The sequence below is a fragment of the Protopterus annectens genome, chromosome 5.part0, assembly GCF_019279795.1.
Source record: "Protopterus annectens isolate FY-2018-M chromosome 5.part0, PAN1.0, whole genome shotgun sequence".
In the NCBI taxonomy this organism is placed as follows: domain Eukaryota; kingdom Metazoa; phylum Chordata; order Ceratodontiformes; family Protopteridae; genus Protopterus; species Protopterus annectens.
The window spans coordinates 1294439130-1294457827 of NC_056735.1; the positions used below are offsets into that span (position 1 = coordinate 1294439130).

General features: G+C 39.7%; 1 protein-coding gene across 1 annotated transcript in view; it reads right to left on the minus strand.

The window, feature by feature from the left end:
• The window catches only part of WDR75 (WD repeat domain 75), a 1027793-nt gene that overhangs the window by 259044 nt on the left and 750051 nt on the right, over positions 1-18698 (minus strand). Inside the window, exon 18 of the mRNA XM_044071106.1 lies at positions 11097-11117. Within this exon, the coding sequence (XP_043927041.1) occupies positions 11097-11117 (21 nt within the window). The remainder of the gene's footprint in view (positions 1-11096; positions 11118-18698) is intronic.

The window sequence follows — 18698 nt, forward strand, 5'->3', positions numbered from 1 at the left end:
TCCTTCTGGTACACCACTGGTAACTGGTCCATTGGTGGAAGTGGACTCCTGAACTCTGACAGTGTGTGTTCTATCAGTGAGACAGTTTGCTACCTAATCTAGTGATGTATGGGTTAATTCCCAGCTGGGAGAGTTTCTCAATGATCCCAGAGTGGGGAACTGTGTAAAACTCCTTGGCTAAATCAAGACAGGTGGTGAGTACTGCTCTCATCTACGGCTTTAGTGACATTCTCAAAGAAGTCCGCCAGAATTAATGAGCAAGATCTACACTTGACAAAAAACACAGTGGGTTGGGTTCAAGAGTCTGAAGTTTGCCTCTGTCCTTGTTAATAAGATCCATGATGATTCTTTCCATGGCCTTGCAGATGAGACTGGTCAGGCTAATGAGTCCATAGTTCCCAGGATTAGATGATGAACTTCCTTCGTGTAAGGGGATTACTGCTGCTGTTCTCTACTCCGGTGGCACTAAACCAGTGCTCATGCTGTGGTTAAAGAGAGTGCTAAGTGGGTCTGATAGGTCTTGTCTAAGACTGTTTAGTAAGCAGCCTGGGATGTTATCTGGTCCCACAGAGGCCACATCTTTGGCCTTGGAGAGTGCTTGTATGACCTGTACTTTGGAGATGCTTGCTAGAGGACTGATGTCAGGAATGCTATGGGGTATGGCAGGAGGGGATAGGGGAGTGAAGTTATTACCAAATCTGTTAGCTAGAAGGTTGGCAATTTATTCAGGTTCAGTGTGAGTGGCACCATCTGTAGATCAGTGTGTGAGACATACCTTTAAAAAAGCTTTCCAGTGAGTCAGCACATGCATACAAGTACTGATCATGTGCAAGCAAGAGTGCCATTTTGAGTGAGCAGCCAGAATGACAGCATGCAAGTATGTAGTCATTTAGTTAGTTCGTTTAAGTTTAATGTTCCTACCATCCATCTTGATGTATTTGTATACAATAAAATACTTAAATTAACATATATAACAAAGCACTTAGAACACTCAAAACAAATTTCCTATTAAATGAAATGCCTGAAACTGCAACATATTTTTAAAAATATTCAAAATAATTACAAAAATATCTGAAACTATCTGAATCGCATAAAATGTACAAAACAGGGAAAGACCATATTTTTTCACTATGTTCTACTGTTTTTGCAATAACTAAAGCTATTCAAATATCTGAAGTGTGCAAAGTCTTTGCAAGTGTGTAGAGTTATTATAGCCATTTCAAAGAATATTTCACAGAGTACAGTTATTTCAAAGAGTTTATTGTTCATTTGATTATTATTACAAGTACCTGGTGTGTGTGAATGTTCGTACTTAATTAACAAGGGCCATTTTGCACTGTGTTTTACTATAAATCTGTGGGCATGGCAGAAAAGTCTTGCAGCACTTGTGCTTGATAACAATATTGCAGAAAATTGGAGTGTGTTTGAGCAGGGATATGATATTTTCATACAGGCTGCTTTTGCTGACAAAGACACACATACAAAGGCATTTATTCTGCTTAATTTAGGTGGTTCAGAGGCCACTGAAAGAGTGTTCATTTGTATATGCACCTGCTCTGTTTACAGGGGAGGGGGATGACCACCATACCGTGGTACCAGCTGCAACACGGGAAGACTCTGAATACTTAAAACATAAATTTAGAGAAAAGTGTAACATCCAAACGAATATTAGAATGAAAAGGCATTTGTTTTACACAAGGGATCAAAAGCCTGGTGAAACTTTTGCAGCATATATAACTGACTTGAAAAATAAGACTAAAATGTGCAGATCTGGTGATTTGCGAGATGAGTTGATAAAAGACAAGCATGTGTATGGTATTAATGATGATACAGTGAGGGAGATTTTGCTTCGAGACAGTGATTAAACGTTAAATAAGGCCATTGAGATTTGTCAGATATACGAGCTTACAGAAAAGCGCACAAGTATGCCTACAAATGAGAATAGTTGGGGAAGGCACAGTGACAAAGCTCAAGTTGACAATATGCATTTTACTACAAGCTTTGGAGTTACAGCCTTCTGTGTAAGCTAAATGATTTTTGGAGGGAAAAACATTCCAACTCAACATTCTAGCAAGAAAATCTTCCCCTCAGAGTTCCAGCTGATGCTCTGCATGAACATGCGCACACTACAGTCTCTCTGAGATGGATGGTGATGTCATCATTTGTGAGGAAAGAAGGACAGTTTCAAATACACAAGTCTGCTTGTTTTTAACAAGTATTCAATAGCACTAACTTTTTAATAGATCTGGCTATTATTTAAAGTGTTTTCTCTTCATAAATGAAGGTTGCTTTTTAAATTTAAACAGATTCATGTCACATAATATATTCAGTGACTTTTAGTGTGTCTGCAGGACTTCAAAGCAAGCTGCTACTTTCATAAAGCAGAGTGAAAATGTTTCTGGAAACAAATGAACAGGTTAGTTTTATATATTAAAATTCTAAAGGATGTGTAAAGAAATGAACATATTTTCCTATTCAGAATATTTTTCATACAATATTTTATATTATACTGAAGTGTTTAATTTGACAAATGTTACAAAGTATACCTGTTCATATGAAAGTTTCATGTTCTTTCTATTCTCTGCTCTCTCTCTTCTCAGAGGCTGGATGTGATATTTATGATTAGTAGTTTATGTTTAAGAAAGCCTTTACTTATTTGAAAGGTTTGAAATAACTATCTTAAATATGATTAGCTGAATCTACATGTATATATTTAAGCCCTTAGATTTACTGCATTTAGCTTGCTTGTTTCTGTTTTAATTAGATGTTCAAAATGTTTACTTTAAAAGCCTTGTCTTTTCATGCTGTTTTGCTATGTTACATCTATGGCTTAGAAGAATAGTATGGCTACATAACCTAACAGAGTCATTAGTAAAATATTCAAAAAGTAGATTTAAAATTATATGTATGCACATTGTTGTACATTCAGTCCAATATATATGATGCTGTTTAAGTTACTATTTAATAATATAATTATACTTTATTCATGTATATTAACTAGTGTTAAAACCTTACAGCTTATAATATTTCATTTTGAATAGTTCCTGTACTATTATTATCTAGTTAATAGATGCATCTCCAGACTGAATTGTTTTTCATTTTGAGATATGGTTGCTTGGTAGTTGTTTTTGCTTTATTTGAACTATAACTAAATACTCATTCTACAGGTATTAGTGCTTTTATCATACTAATGGTCATGTTGATTAATGAAATTATCGCTAAAGTACTAAAGAAGGTTCAGTAGATAGTGCATGACTATTATCTTTAGTTCAGTAATGCTATGCTTATTTACTTATATTATAATGTTACCAGTTGGTTTTGTTATACTTATATATGTTATCTTACATATCTTTCAGTTTTAATTGTATTACTTCTTATGATAGAGTGTTCTAGTTAAGCAGAGTGTGATTTATTTATTATTTACTTGTTTCTCTTTCTCTTGAAATACTTGAGGAAATACATTTAATCACTATAAATTTCAATTTAAGGATAGGAGCTTTAGATTAGTATTAGAAGAAGGGATTAAGCATGTTGGACGTCTTGAAATTAGTTAATTTTGTATATATTTTTAGTAGTATTACTCGGACTTTATGTTATGTTAGGCTTCCTTTGAGTAATTTGTATTCTAACTTGAGGTTATTATTATCTATAATTACAATGTTTTTTTCATGTTCTTCTGCTCTTCCTTTATCACAGGGGGATTGGTGGGTAGGCACTAGGGTTAGGATAAAGGTTATTATTATACATTTCATGGTTCTTAAAAAAACCTTTCTTTTTTTTCAACAAATATTATTTGATGACTTGCTTGAATACTTAAAGACTGTTTTTCTTTTATTTTTTCTTCTTCTTTTTAATGTTGTGTTGGATTTGCACCTTGAGTTCACTTTTATAGCATCAATAATGATTATACTTGTAAAATATGCCTGTTGACATAATTTTAGATTCTTGGAATGTTAGAGGCATTCAAGTAAAAAAGTCACTATTATTTCATATGATCTTTAAATCACAGGCTAACATTTGTTTTATTCAAGAGACCCATATTTCACGTATTGATTGGAATAAAGAGTTAAAAAATGGATCAAAAGATTATAGCTTCAGGTGACTCATCTAACTCCAGAGGTGTAGCTATAATCATTAAACAAAAATTCATTGGGAATATTATTGATGAGAAATTTGATGATGAGGGGAGGTGGTGCTTATTTACTGCTTCTATTGCTGGTTTGGACAAACCCTTATTAATTTTAAATCTATATGGCCCATGCAATTCACAACATTTGTTCATTTTAAAAATTTACAATATTCTTGCATCCTACAAGGATCATCATATTATAGTGGGTGGTGACTGGAATGCAGTTATAAACCCTGTAATTGATTGTTCCCGCTCCACTGTCACCTATAATGTTCAATCTACTCTGGCTATAAATGATTTGATGACAGAATATAATTTAATAGATCCCTCCACTGTTAAAAATATAAACAAGAATGATATATATACTTATTATTCTAAGTGCTATCATTCGTGGTCCAGATTAGACTTCTTTCTAATTTCAGATTATATTTCAAAATATATTGTGGACTTTACTACAGAACCCAGATTCTTTTCGGATCACTCAAGAATTTCACTAAAATTGAATATAAAACCCAATATCAAAAATAAAACTATGTTTAATAAGTGGACCTTAAATAATAACTTATTGTCAAATGAAGATATTTGCAAACAAGCTTCAGAAATCCTAAATGAAATGGTGAATAGTCTTGAATCATCAGACATTCCTTATGACATACAATGGGCTGCATGTAAAGCAAGATTAAGAGGTTTATTTATTAGTAAAGCTGCTTTTTCAAAAACAATACTTTAAGAAAGAGGAATTCTTAAAATCAAGAATTTGGAAAATCATCTTAGTCTGAACTATGATGCTACTTTAGAAAAACAAATTTTTGATTGTCAGAAAGATTTAATTCTGCTTCACCAAAATAACCTCTCCTTAGCTGAACAAAAGCTACTTGCTTCATATTCAGAGTGGGCCCAGGTTCCATCTAAATTGTTAGCGAAATTATTAAAGTTAACTTCAGAAATCCAAATATTACATCTTTATCTTATAATAACAGATTATATAATACTGATGAAGAGATTATTCAACTTTTCACCTCTCTTTACACTGAGTTATATTCAGGTTCTTCTAATTCTGTTAAAGATAATCACTCAAAACTCTTTTAGACTCTTTGCAGTTCCCTAAACTTAATGATAATCAGCAAAACTACTTTCTACCCTATACAAGAAATCTCGGATTCAATAGATAATCTTAAATTGGGTAAATCTCCGGGACCTGATGGTTTTACTCCAGAATTTTTCAAAACTTTCAAATTGGTAGTTCTTCCCTTTCTATTTAAAGTTTACAATCATATAAGAATTAATGATATCTCAGATATTCATTGGAACACATCCAAAACCATTCTAATTCTAAAAATAATAAAGATAAATCTGACCCAGTAAATTATAGACCCATTTCTTTAATTAACGTGGATATTAAGATTCTGTCATCTATTCTGGCTAACAGATTGAAACGGATTTTACCCTCAATTATCTCGTCAGATCAATCAGGTTTTATGTCTCAGAGACATGCTTGGGATAATACTCTATCTTTAGAGACTATACTTCATCTCATTAAGAAAATCCAAACCCTATATATGCTTTGATTATAGATGCATCAAATGCCTTTGACAGAGTATGTTGGAACTTTCTATTTCAAACTATGTTATGTTTTAATATTCCCTTATTCTTTATAAATTTTTAAAAGTTTTATACAAGAATATGTTTACTAGACTATACATTAATGGTCAATTTTCTGATCACTAAAGGAACAAGACAGGGTTGTCCATTGTCCCCTTTTCTTTTCAACATTTACTTAGAACCTTTGCTATTGTTTATTACTCAAAATACTTTTCATAACATCCCTAGAATTCTTAATACAAATATTCATTTCTCTGCTTTTATTGATTATTTTTCTTTGGTTTCCAACTATCTTTTAAATTCTACAAAAGTCATATTTTCCTTAAATCATTTAGCACACAAATCTTTTTGTTTCCAGACGATCATTTTCAGTTTACTTATAATATAAAATATTTAGGAATCAATTTAGAACACAATAATAAATCTTCCTTTCAAAATAATATTAATAAATTATGGAACTCTATATTGTCTGATATGGACAGATGGAAGCATCTAAACCTTTCATTTCTTTCAAGGGTGGCCATTATTAAAATGAATATTCTGCCTAAATTTCTTTACCAATTCTCATCATCTGATCAGATAATTTCAAAAAATTTTTTGAGTCTGTAAATAAAGCTTTGGCAAAATTCATATGGTTCCCTAAATCTGTTAGAATTTCCTATTCTAGATTGGCATTTTGAAGGACAAGGGAGGTTTGGGTTTACCTAATCTTTATCTCTATTATTTGATTGTCTCATCCAATAAACTTCTTACTATCTCTAAATTCAATAACACTTCTTATCCAAATCACTCTTTATGGATAAAATTATGGTATAATTATGTCATTTCTAATAATTTAAATCCTGAAGCTATTCCTTTATCTCTCTGGATAGTGTATTGATTAACAATATATCTACAGTATTTAAACAAAAGATTAGAGATTTCCAAACCTTACTCAAAATGTGTACACTAGAAAGATCTCACCATGTTCAGCCAATTCATCTAAACCCAAATATATTATTGGACAATAAACTTTTGAACTTAACAAACTATCCTTTAATTAAAAATCTAAAAGTAGGAGATGTTTTGAAATATCTTGACTTGCCTTTATCTGACTGGCGTAAGCTATTGAAAGTAAACTGGAATTACTCACCAATTCTTACACAACTAAGAGCAATAATTAAAAACAAATTTGTATCTCTGGTCCCCATAGACTCACAATTGAAAAACCTTAACACGATTATCAAAATACTTTCATCATCTGATAAAATGCTCTCAAACTCATATAAATTAATTAATTCTTTAATGATGGACCACAACTGTCTGTTATCTAATGTTTGGTTGAATTATAATTCCCAATTGTCAGAATCTCAGAAAGTCCTGGCTATTAGACACACTAAGGAATTTATCCCTTTTAAAAAATTAGCATACACACAATTAATGATTAATAATGATGCCTACTTTACCCCAATCAAATTAAACAAATTTAACCCAAATAAGTCCCCTTCGTGTTCATGCTGTTCTCATCCCCAAGCAGACCTCCTTCATATTCTATGGTATTGTCATTTTTCTCACAGATTGTGGACATCTTTGAAAGTCAGACTGCAGAAAATGGGATATCAAAATCGGAATTTGCCATTCTACATATTCCATTGATTCATCTTTCAAAAGTTGATATTCATGTTATCATTTTATTTGCTCATTACTAAAACTTTATATAATACAAAATTGGATTGATCGTTCTAAATTAAAATGGGTTACTTTCCAGAAAATGGCTTTTAAATTTATTGATGCTCAAAGATACTTAGGTGGAAGTCCAAAAAAAGCTATTAGAAAGGTTGTGTTAGAAAAGGTTCTAAACATATTAAATAGTTAATGTTAAATATTTTTTTTTTCCCTCAGGTTGCCTAACTTGTATATAGTGTACATATGGTGTATGTTTTATTTCTAAATAACTTATCAAAATCTCATGAAGGTTGTTATCACTAGATGAATTGTTATATGTTCATTTATGCCTTCTTGTTATGTATAATCGTTTGTCTTGCTATTCATATAATTAATAAAAATTTTTTTGAAAAAAAAAAAGTTGACAATATGCAGCACGTGGTTAAAAGAAACAGGGCCAAGCACATGGCAGCTACTGCAGGTCCTGTAACAATCCTTGCCCCCCGAGTCTTTCCAGCAAATTCCAAAGCATGCTCAGTGAAGCATAAGGGTGAGTCAGCAAAGTCAAAACGTGCCCCCACCCAGCTTCATAGTCAACTGACACAATTGTGGTGATAATCCTGAACCCAAAAGAGAGAAAAGTGTTTAGCTTTTGGTCAGCAGTGTCATTCTTGCAATAAGTGGAATCATTTCAAAAGCTTTTGTCAATCAAATAAGGCACATTCTTTTATTAAAAGAGGGCATTCCAAGAGACAGGTTGATCAATTAGAAACCCGTGACCTTACTTTTTATGTTGGTGTGTCTGTGTTTTTGGTCAGCACTGTCATTCTTGCAACAAGTGGAATCATTTCAAAAGCTTTTGTAAATCAAATAAGGCACATTCCTTTATTAAAAGAGGGCATTCCAAGAGTAAGGTTGATCAATTAGAAACCTGTGACCTTACTTTTTATGTGCTTTTGGTCAGCAATGTCATTCTTGCAATAAGTGCAATCATTTCAAAATATTTTGTAAATCAGATAAGCCACATTCTTTTATTAAAACAGGGCATTCCAAGAGTCAGGTTGATCGATTAGAAAGCTGTGACCTTACTTTTTATGTTGATGGTGTGTCTGCTGAAACATTTAAAGGAGAATTGCATCCACAGACTCAAAAGACATTTATTTCATCATGGTTTGGTGTTTTCTATATTTTAACACCACTCTGGGACTATTTACAGGATTTTAAGTATTTTTATACCCAATTTCAGAGTCTGACCACATGGGGTCTGGCATCTTGAAGTAATTCTGATTGTTTAGTCTGCCTCTAGGTATCCCACAATGCAGTGCTTGTCTATAAAAAAAGTACATCACGCAGGCCTCTTTCTTCCTAAAGCTCCTGTCACTGCACTGAGTTTACATGCATACACTGCTTTCAGTCAGTTTTATGCAACAGTTCATGCCATTCAATTACTTAAAAGACAAACAGTACAAATGCCACAGAACAGACTTTCAAAAGTGCTTTCCACTGCTGCTTCTTTTTAGAATAGCTAAACTGCAGATTTTGTGAGGCCTGAATTGTACTACTTTGACTCATCTCCCAACCCTCTTTACACCTAACGTCCCTAGCTGTCAAAGTGCTAAGGGTAATTTGAGCTGTTACCTGATGGGAATTACCAGCTCACAGCAGGACATTTGACTGTACTTTTTCCTTGTTCTAGCCTTTACTTTCTGTATGGGTAGGGGAAGGACCAGGGAGCTATGACATCACAGAAATCACAGCATGGGTAGGTTTTTAGGACAGTAGTGGTGGTGTCAGTCCAGGGAGGGAAATGGCCAGAAAACTACCCATATTCAGTGGCCTTGATGACATCAGTGAATTGGAGACTTTTCCAGGGTGGGACAAATGTTTTTTGAAAGTGAAACCACCACACTACAGTAAGGTACTGTTCTAATGGAGAGAAATTGTCATTTTAAAATACTTTAAATGCTGTATTGTTTACTCATAGCAGGGACAGTAAATAGGGAGAAAAAAGACAAAGAAGTTAAGCATTTAATAAGTAGAATCCCGTTGCTGTCTTTTATTGCAGTAGATTTGTGGGCAAAGAACAAAATCTTTTGTCCTGTTTGGATTAATGGGAGTACCGTAGAGCTCAAAGTAGATACTGGCTCAAAGTGCAATGCTATGTCAACAGAAACGTTTGCTAGAGTAAAAACTGCAGATCATCTTAATTTGACAAAGTGTGTGAAGCTTGCTGCTTATGGTGGTGAAGAGATTCATAATGAAGTCTCAACAGTGCTTTCATGTTACTCTGCTGGGAACAGCTATGACTTGCAGTTTTACATAGTCAAGAGATAAGTACAGTCATTATTAGGCCTCAGAGACAGTTTGAAAATGGGACTGCGTTCAGTTAATAAAGTCCACCATTGTAAGACTGCATGACAACAGCTCAAATTTTGCCCAAACTAGTATGCTGATATTTTTGCAGACAAACCAGGCAAAACTACCACTTATGTACTCAATGAAGTTAGACCCAGAGGTTAGCCCAGTTATCAGACCAGCATGGAAAGTTCCAGTAGCTATGCAGAACAGAGTCAAAGCCGAGCTAGAAAAAATGGTGCAGCTAGGAGTAATCTGTCCAGTAGAAGAACCTACTGAATGGGTATCCTCTATGATAGTAGCTCCTAAGAAAAGCTCAGTTGATATCAGAATATGTATTCATCCAAGAGATCTGAACAAAGCATTAAAAAGACCTCAGCATCCAATGCACATAGTCAAAGAGGCTGTTGCCCTCATGCTAAACGCCTCTGTTTTTTTTTGTCTGATATGCAGAGAGTTCCTTTTGGCAAATTTTGCTTGACCGAAAATCTTCACTGTTAACCACATTTGGTAAACCATTTGGATGATACAGATTTCTGAGAATGCTATTTGGAACAAATTCTGCCAGTGAAGTCTTTCAGCTTGTGATGGAGCAAGTTTTTTTCAGGCTATTCTAGTAGGAGGCAATGATGAAGCCAAAAATGACAGAAACCTCAATAAAGTTCTGGAAAGAGAATGTGAAGTGAATCTTAAGCTGAATCCTCAGAAGTGCAAATTCAGGCCACGAGAATTTACTTATGTTGGTCACTTGTTTACCAGTGCAGGTTTACGACCAGATCCTATCAAGCAAACTGCAATTCTCGAGATGCCGGCGCCAGACAACATTCAAGCCCTACAACGTTTTCTTGGCATGGTCAACTATCTAGGTAAGTTCATTCCAGATTTAAGCCAACTTTCAGCACCGCTCAGAGAGCTGTCACGCAAAGATGTAATTTGGTCATGGTCAAAACAGCACCAGAGAGTATTTGATGCACTGAAGCAGAAAATTGCTAGCTCACAAACTCTCAGATACTATGAAGTTCACAAACCAATTACTCTTTCCTGGGATGCTTCTAAGTTTGGTCTAGGTGCAGTCATTCTTCAAGAAGGTAGACCAGTAGCCTATGCATCGAGAACTCTCTGTTTTTTGTCCTGCCAGGTACAGCCAAGTCAATACATTTATTTAAGTGGCTATTAGAGGGTGTTTGTGAACTCCTCTGCACAGGAGTTATTGTTGGCTATGTTAGCAGGGGCGTTGAAAACTTTTAAGCCATCACTTAGAAGGCTGTAGTTTGCTTTGGAGATATATTTTTAATTTTTTTTTTTTGCTCCTGTGGAACTGTCATGTCTGATCTTTACTTCAAATGAAACAGACTTATGGTCTGACTTAACAAGGGAGGGCAACACACTGGGGATAGTACAGTGACACCACCCATGTTGCGGAGTACCATGTCTAGGACATTTGAGCTCCTTGTGGGGTGGGGGGTGCAAATTAACTGTTCCAGGCATTTAAATTAAAGTCCAGGAACGTCAGATCAATCATGTTAAGTCATCCAATTGATGGATGGGTAGGTGAAGTCTCCCATGACCAAGGTGTTTGGCTGTACATTGAGCAACTCTAGCAAGTTGAATCAGGCGATGTGTTGCTGCTGGATCATGGTGGGGGACCTGTAGCTAACTATGATGTGGTAGGGTATTTTACCTATAGTAATTTGGACCTGGAGCAGCTTAAGAGAGTCATAGTATTTCATAGGTTCATAGATTGATAGGTTCATAGATTAGTGCTAAGCTAACTGCCCTTGCGAGCCATTTTAAACCTAGCCAATTATCCCTTGTGAGACTCAAACCCTGTACCTTGTGTTTGTAAGGCAAACACCTTAACCATTAGGCCACCCTCCCAACCCCCAATTTACCAGTCTTGAGGTGTATTTAGATTTAATGAAAATGGATACACCTCCACCTTTGGCTCTTTCAGGCTCCTTTTAGGGTCTAAATGTGTGAAAGGCACTGTAGCCTTGTATGGTTGGGGTGCTCTCTGCGGTCCTGAACCAAGTCTCAGTGACTGCATAGATGTCCACATCTTCCAAGGTGAAGAGCGCTTCCAGGGAGTGCAGTTTACTGTTTAGGCTCCTAGCATTAAGCAGCATATCCTTGAGTTTGTCTCTAGTAGATTTTTTTTTTACATTGGAAGCTTTGCTGTTTTGACATAGCCTAAAAAAGGCACTATGGGGAAGACGAGCATTTTTGCCAGTATCCAAAAGCCTTGAGGAGACAAGTGAAGGCCATCTCTGGCCAAGCATTGTAGCCCGTCGACCATATCTTCCAAGGTTGACAGATACTGGATTCCCCTTGGCATGACACCAAGCGCTAAGCCAATTGTTGAAATCAATCACTTCTTGTCAGTACTGTGGCATCAACCTAGGTGAAGGTAGAATGCTGCTTAGGGCTAGGGACATACCCGCCTAGAACATAATCTGAGAGTTCTATCATGTCTCTCTTCATATAGTGCAAGTATGTCTCAAGTCATTCACTCCAATATGTACTACGACAGAGTCAACAGTAATTGTTGCTGAGTGGCTTGACTGCATACATGACTTGGCAGACACTGGGACCTAACAGGCAGCTGACTGTGACCTTTTTGTCCAGCCTAGTGAGGAGACATCTGTGTCTCACTATTGAGTCTCCTATGATCAAGACATTTGGTTTTGAGGTGTTTCATTTTAGGGGCTTAATTGCTGAGACATTAATATGCATGTTATGTGTAATGGTGGAGTCTGTTCCTGTACCAGTATGTGTGGGTTATTTGTGCTTTGGAGGTCTCTGGTCTTTTGGTAGGTTCTTGGTGAGTACCTTTAAAGAAAGGTCTTGCTACTTTACAACATCTTGTCAGACCTCTGGAAAGCAACCACTGTTAAAATTGCCAAATTCTTTTCAACTGTTTTCTCCTTTCAAACTTTGGGAAATAAGTGACAACACCCTCCACCACTACAAACACAGACACACACAAGCAGTTTGCTGTTATGGAGAGCTATGTGATGAAAAGGATGATTTCTGCAAAGACTATGACATGTCGACTGTGCCCCTTGATCCTTACCAACTCCATCTTCAAAACCATGGTTACAAGGAACTTAAGAACAGCCATAATTATTTTTCTGTTCTGATGCCACTGCTCATCCCAAGTTCTTATCCACTGGGGAAAAAAGTACATCACTGCGTTTGTGAATGGCTTGACAGTATTTTTTACAGCTACTACTTTGGGGTAAGGTATAACTGGCAGACCACCAAACCAAAAATAATCATCCCAGGCATATTCAACTATTCAGCCATAAAAAAGAAGTTATGTCCTTACCATAACGTTCCATGTGAAGTGTTCATCTCGCCTTTGTTCTTACACACGGGTTCGGAGCCGATCCTCGGCTCCGAGTCAGCCAAATTGCAAAGCTCTGAATCTCAGAGAAGCTCGAGACCAGCCCATATCCCACAATCCTCCCTGCCATTACTCAGATCTAGTTTGCAAACAAACCAGACCAAAAGATCCAACACCTCCGGTGCTTGAAGTATACACTCTCTTCAGACATTCAGAGACACTCTCTCACCATAGCAATAACTAATGGTCTAAACATATATCCCATGATACACGGGACCATATACCCCGGAAGGGGTCAATACATGTCGATCAGACTCTAATCCTACAAGTTCTTCCAAACACGTGGGGAGGGAAAGGGAGGGAATGTAAGAACAAAGGCGAGATGAACACTTCACATGGAATGTTATGGTAAGGACATAACTTCTTTATGTGAGAGTGTTCAATCTCGCCATTTGTTCTTACACACGGGTAGTGTCCCTAGCTCCGTCACCCCGAGTGACTCATGGAAGAACGTTCCTAAGCACAGTGGAACCAAATGATGTCCTGTCCTTGGAGACTTTGTCCACTCTATAATGAGTGATGAAAGTATGTGGCTTAGACCACGTGGCTGCTGCACAAATAGTGTTCAAAGGCAAACGAGCTGCATGAGCTAAGGAAGTGGAGACGGATCTGGTAGAATGGGCCTTAGGTTTGGTGGGTAAGGATTGATTTGATTTAGAGTATACAAAGGTTATACAGTCAGCAAGCCATTTAGATAGTGTACATTTAGTAATTGCCATGCCCTTTTTATTGTCTGCAAATGCGACGAAGAGCTGATCCGTTTTCCTGTAAGCTTTGGTCCTATCCAAATAAAATCTTAATTGCCTGTGAACATCCAACTTGTGCAACATATACTCCAGTTTGTTTGTATGGTTCTTGAAAAAAGTAGGGAGTTATATAGACTGGTTAATATTCATAACTGAGCATACTTTTGGAAGGAAAGATAGATTTGTAAGCAAAGAGACCCTGTCTGGATAGAATATCAAGTAAGGTGGTCTGACCGATAATGCTTGCAACTCTGATACTCTACGAGCTGAGGTCACGGCGACAAGGAAAAGCGTCTTCCACGATAAGAACTTTAAGAGACATGACGAAGCAGGTTCAAAAGGTGGCAACATGAGTTGCGACAGCAACAAATTCAGGCTCCATGGAAAAAAAGGTTTTCTGACAGGCGGCCTAAGATGGAAGGTTCCTTTCATAAAGTCCTTACAAAGTCTGTGAGACATAATGGGAGAACCCACCTCACCAATATGGAAGTTTGATATGGCCGCCAACTGTACTCTTAGCGTAGAAGTAGAAGCTCCTTCGTGAAAGAGGATAGATAAGAATTCTAAAATTTTATGTAGAGGAGCTACCAAGGGGTCTAAGTGTTGGCTAGACGCCCAGTATACAAAGCGTTTCCACTTACTCGTATAGAGTTTAGTAGTGGAAGCTTTATGAGAAGCAACCAGAATGTGTTGAACTGCCGGGGGGAGTAGATGAGACCTGGCTAGGCAGGGAAGCGGAGCAGCCAAGCTGCTAGTTTGAGGGACTGAAGAGACGGGTGAGGAACTCCCGACAAATGGGTCAGTAGATCTGGTACTGGGTCCAGAATCCATGGTTCCTCTATTTGATAGGCTCGAAGAAAGGGGAACCATATTTGACGAGGCCAAAATGGGGCTATGAGTATTATAGTCCTTTCCAGGTTCCTGGCTTTCTGTAGAAATCTGGGAATCAGGGGAGTAGGTGGAAATGCATATAGGAGACCCGGGGGGCCAATCGTGTATCAATGCGTCCCTGGGGACATCCCCCGGAGGGGGTAGAAGGGCAAAGTAGCTTCTGCATTTTGCATTCAACAGGGTAGCAAATAGATCGCAGCAAGGCTGGCCCCATTTGCGGAAGATCTTTTCCGCCGTCTGTGGATTGAGGGACCACTCGTGAGGTAACAGGATGGCTCTGCTCAACCTGTCCGCAATGACGTTGGATGACCCCGGGATGTGCATTGCTATCAGAAAGCGACCCGTGGGCTCTGCCCATTGCCAAATTCTCATGGCCTCTCTGCATAACGGGTAAGACCTGGTTCCCCCTTGCTTGTTTATGTACCAGACCACAGACATGTTGTCCGTCTGAACTGCTACTGTTCCTAGAGGTAAGAGGGCTTGGAAGTGTTGCAACGCCAGGAACACCGCCCTCAGCTCCAGAACATTTATGTGTAGAGTGTACTCCATGCTGGACCATTCTCCTTGGACTGTTCTTCCCTGAAAAAGGCCCCCCCACCCTATCAGGGAAGCGTCCATGGTTATTGTGGCTGTTGGACTGGGTAGAACGAACGGACGACCCATAGAGAGGTTCTGATCGCACACCCATGAGAGGTCACGTCTGCAAGAGTCTGTTATCCTGATCTCGTGCGCTAGGGGTAGGTGTTGGAACGACCACTGCGCGAAGAGCAGCCACTGTAGGATCCTCATGTGTAACCTTCCCATAGGAACTGCAATTAGTGCAGCTGCCATCAGTCCCAACACTTTTAACACCAGTTTGGCCGGGGCTTTCTTGCTGACCAGAAGAAGAATTACCTGCTGTTTGAGGGTTGATGCCCTTATTGGAGGGAGCATTAGTAGTGTCGATCGTGTATTTAGGTCTGCTCTAATGAAGGAAATACACTGTGAGGGTGATAAGCAAGACTTTTCGAAGTTTATGGAAATCCCTAAGGGGGAACAAAGGCTGACTGTGTAGTCTCTGGCTTGCAATAGACGATGCTCGGTGGTGGCGGTGAGGAGCCAGTTGTCCAGATAGGGAAACACCTGGAATCCTTGTCGTCTCAAGTGAGACGCAACTACTGCCATGCATTTGGTGAATACCCTGGGGGCTGAGGTGAGTCCAAAGGGCAGAGCTCGAAACTGAAAGTGACTGGCTCCCAGCCGGAAGCGCAGGTGATCTCTGGATGGTCTGGCCATTTTGATGTGGTAGTACGCGTCTTTGAGATCTATACAGCACATCCAATCATCCTTCTGTAAGAATGGAAGGATCGATTGAAGCGTGACTTTTCCTTCTTCACGAAGGTGTTGAGATGGCTGAGATCTAAGATCAGTCTCCAGTCCCCGGTCTTTTTTGGAACTAAAAAGAACCTTGAGTAAGTTCCGGATCCTCTTTGGTCCGCCGGGACTGGTTGGATGACTCTGTTTTCGAGCAGCTTTGAAATTTCTACAGCTGCTGGATTTCGCAGATGGGGTGGCACGTCTGGAAACCTTCTTTGTAGAGGTGGAGTTGATGTGAAGGGGATTTTGTATCCTCTGGTTATAATGCTTTTTACCCAAGAATCTGAAGTAATATTTAGCCAGGCCAGTGGGTATAAAGCCAAGTGACCCCCGACTGCCTCCAGAGCAGGACAGCCGTGCCTCCCTTCAGGAGTGCTGGAAAGGCTTCCCAGGGATGGAATCCCTGTTGCCTTGGTTATGCGGACCCCCTCTGCCGCTGGGGCAGCATCTTCCATTTCTACCCCCTCCTCTGCCTCTGGAGGGGGTATCACTCTGTGTGGTCTGGAAAGATCCCTGATTCTTACGGAACCACATTTTTCCACCTTGTTGCCCTTTGGGGTACGGTCTAGTAGGAGCGGAAAAACGGACCCCGACAGCAGACAGGGTCTTTCCCTCTTGCTCACACAAAGTGAGAGTCTCCTTAACCTTGGGCCCGAAAAGTGTGGCACCATCAAAAGGGGCATTGGCAAAGGAAGACTTGAAGGCTTCCGCAAAGGAGCACAGCCGCATCCATGATTGTCTTCGAAGAGCAATCGCTGAAGCTGCAGCTCTACTCGATCCCTCGGCTGCATATGAGATGAGCCTCATGGATGAGTTTACTATGGAGGTGAGGGTGTTAAGTTGTGCTGTTACTTTTTCTGAAACAACAGCATCTGTGTTACCCTGGAGGTCAGATCCTTGATGAGATCCCTCTGCAAACGTGTGAAATGAGTCAAATAGTTTAGCGAACGCATGGAAAAAGTCGCTGAACTAAAAACGCGCTTCCCATATCTGTCCATAGTCCTAGAATCCTTATTAGGAGGATGAACAGATGAGGAAGACTCAGACATCTCCTTTTTCGTGGCTGCCGCCGCCACCACCATAGCGTCGACAGGAACTCTCTTGGTGAGATAAGATTTATCTTGGGGGGCAGTGATGAACTTGTTTGGTTTCCTAGGGACTGGTTCCACTGTGTCAGGTGCCTCCCATGCCCTTCGAGCAATCAAATCCATTAATTCATCGAAGGGCTGAGTCACCCAGGAGGTAGAAGGTTGAGCCCCAAAAGCCAGCAGCACCAACTCGTCCTCAGTGGGGGCTAGGGATTGCCAATCACCCCTCTGTTTCAAGATCTCCAGGATGTCTGCAAATGACACATCCTCTGAGGGTGATTTGGGGGACCCCTCTGCCTCATCCAAGTCTGTGTCAGACGTTAGAGATTCCTGTGGGGAATCTATGTGCCTCCTCTTGCACAACAGTTTCCTCGGGACCTCATCAGAGGGGGCTTCTGGTGCGGCCTCCAAAGAACAGGGGGAACCCTGTGGGGGTGGCTGAGGCAATGGGGCTCTATGCTTTGGATGGGTCGTGGGAGCAGAAACAGAACGTGGCCCTTTTGGGGAAGGAGAAGATTCCCCTGATGACATGGTTGTCTGTGCAGACAATACTTTCCTCATAAGGTCAAAGCCCCTGAACCCCTGGCCGAGGGCTCCCCTGGTTCCGAAGAACACGGGAGCATTCCAGACCCAGGTGCCGTGGGCTCCGACCCCGAGGACAGAGCCGAGCCAGTCTGCGCCGAGGCCCGAGAGGGAGAGTCGGCACCGACAGGTCGGTACAACTCTCGGTCCCGGAACCGAGGAGAGACCGTCGGCTCCGCGACTCCCCTATTGGTTCTGAAGGAGTCGAAGCCAATGGTGTCGATTGTGCAATGGACGGTTTCGGCACTGAGGGCTCCACTATCATCAGGTCATCCTCTCCCTGGATGGGTCTCGAAGGAGGACCCGTTGGAGATATGGGGAGGCCTTCTAGTTTCGACACCAACTGGGAGGAAACTGCAATTAACTTGGAAAGGGCCGTTTTTTTCCATGAGTTTCTGCATGACACGATCCACATCTGTCTCAGATAAAGGTCTGGAAGAACGGGTCGAAGGAGCCGAAGATGGCACCGACTGAAGAATGGATGGTGGTGGCAGCTCCGACACCGGTTCCAAGATCTGGGGCTCAGGGAAAGATAAATGTTCGACGCTCGGCCCAGAGATCTGTGGAACCGGTGAACGAACCCTAGAAGATGAACTCGGAGCCGATGACATGGGCTCCGACATCTTCGACCCCTTAGAGGATTTAGAAGCCTGATCCGACTTGTCCAAAGCCTCTTGAAAGGCAGGCTTCAGTAACCCTCTGTCTATGAGCTTCCTGCGTCTATCTGTCATGACCCAACCGCTAAAGGAATGGCATAGAGCAATCCTCTTGAAGATGGAGAGGGCCAAGACAGTAGATCGCAGGAAGCATGATTGTCAGTAATGGACATTTTCTGCCCACACTGACATCTTTTAAAGCCAGATTTAGCTTTCTCTGACATGCTAATATAACAATACCTC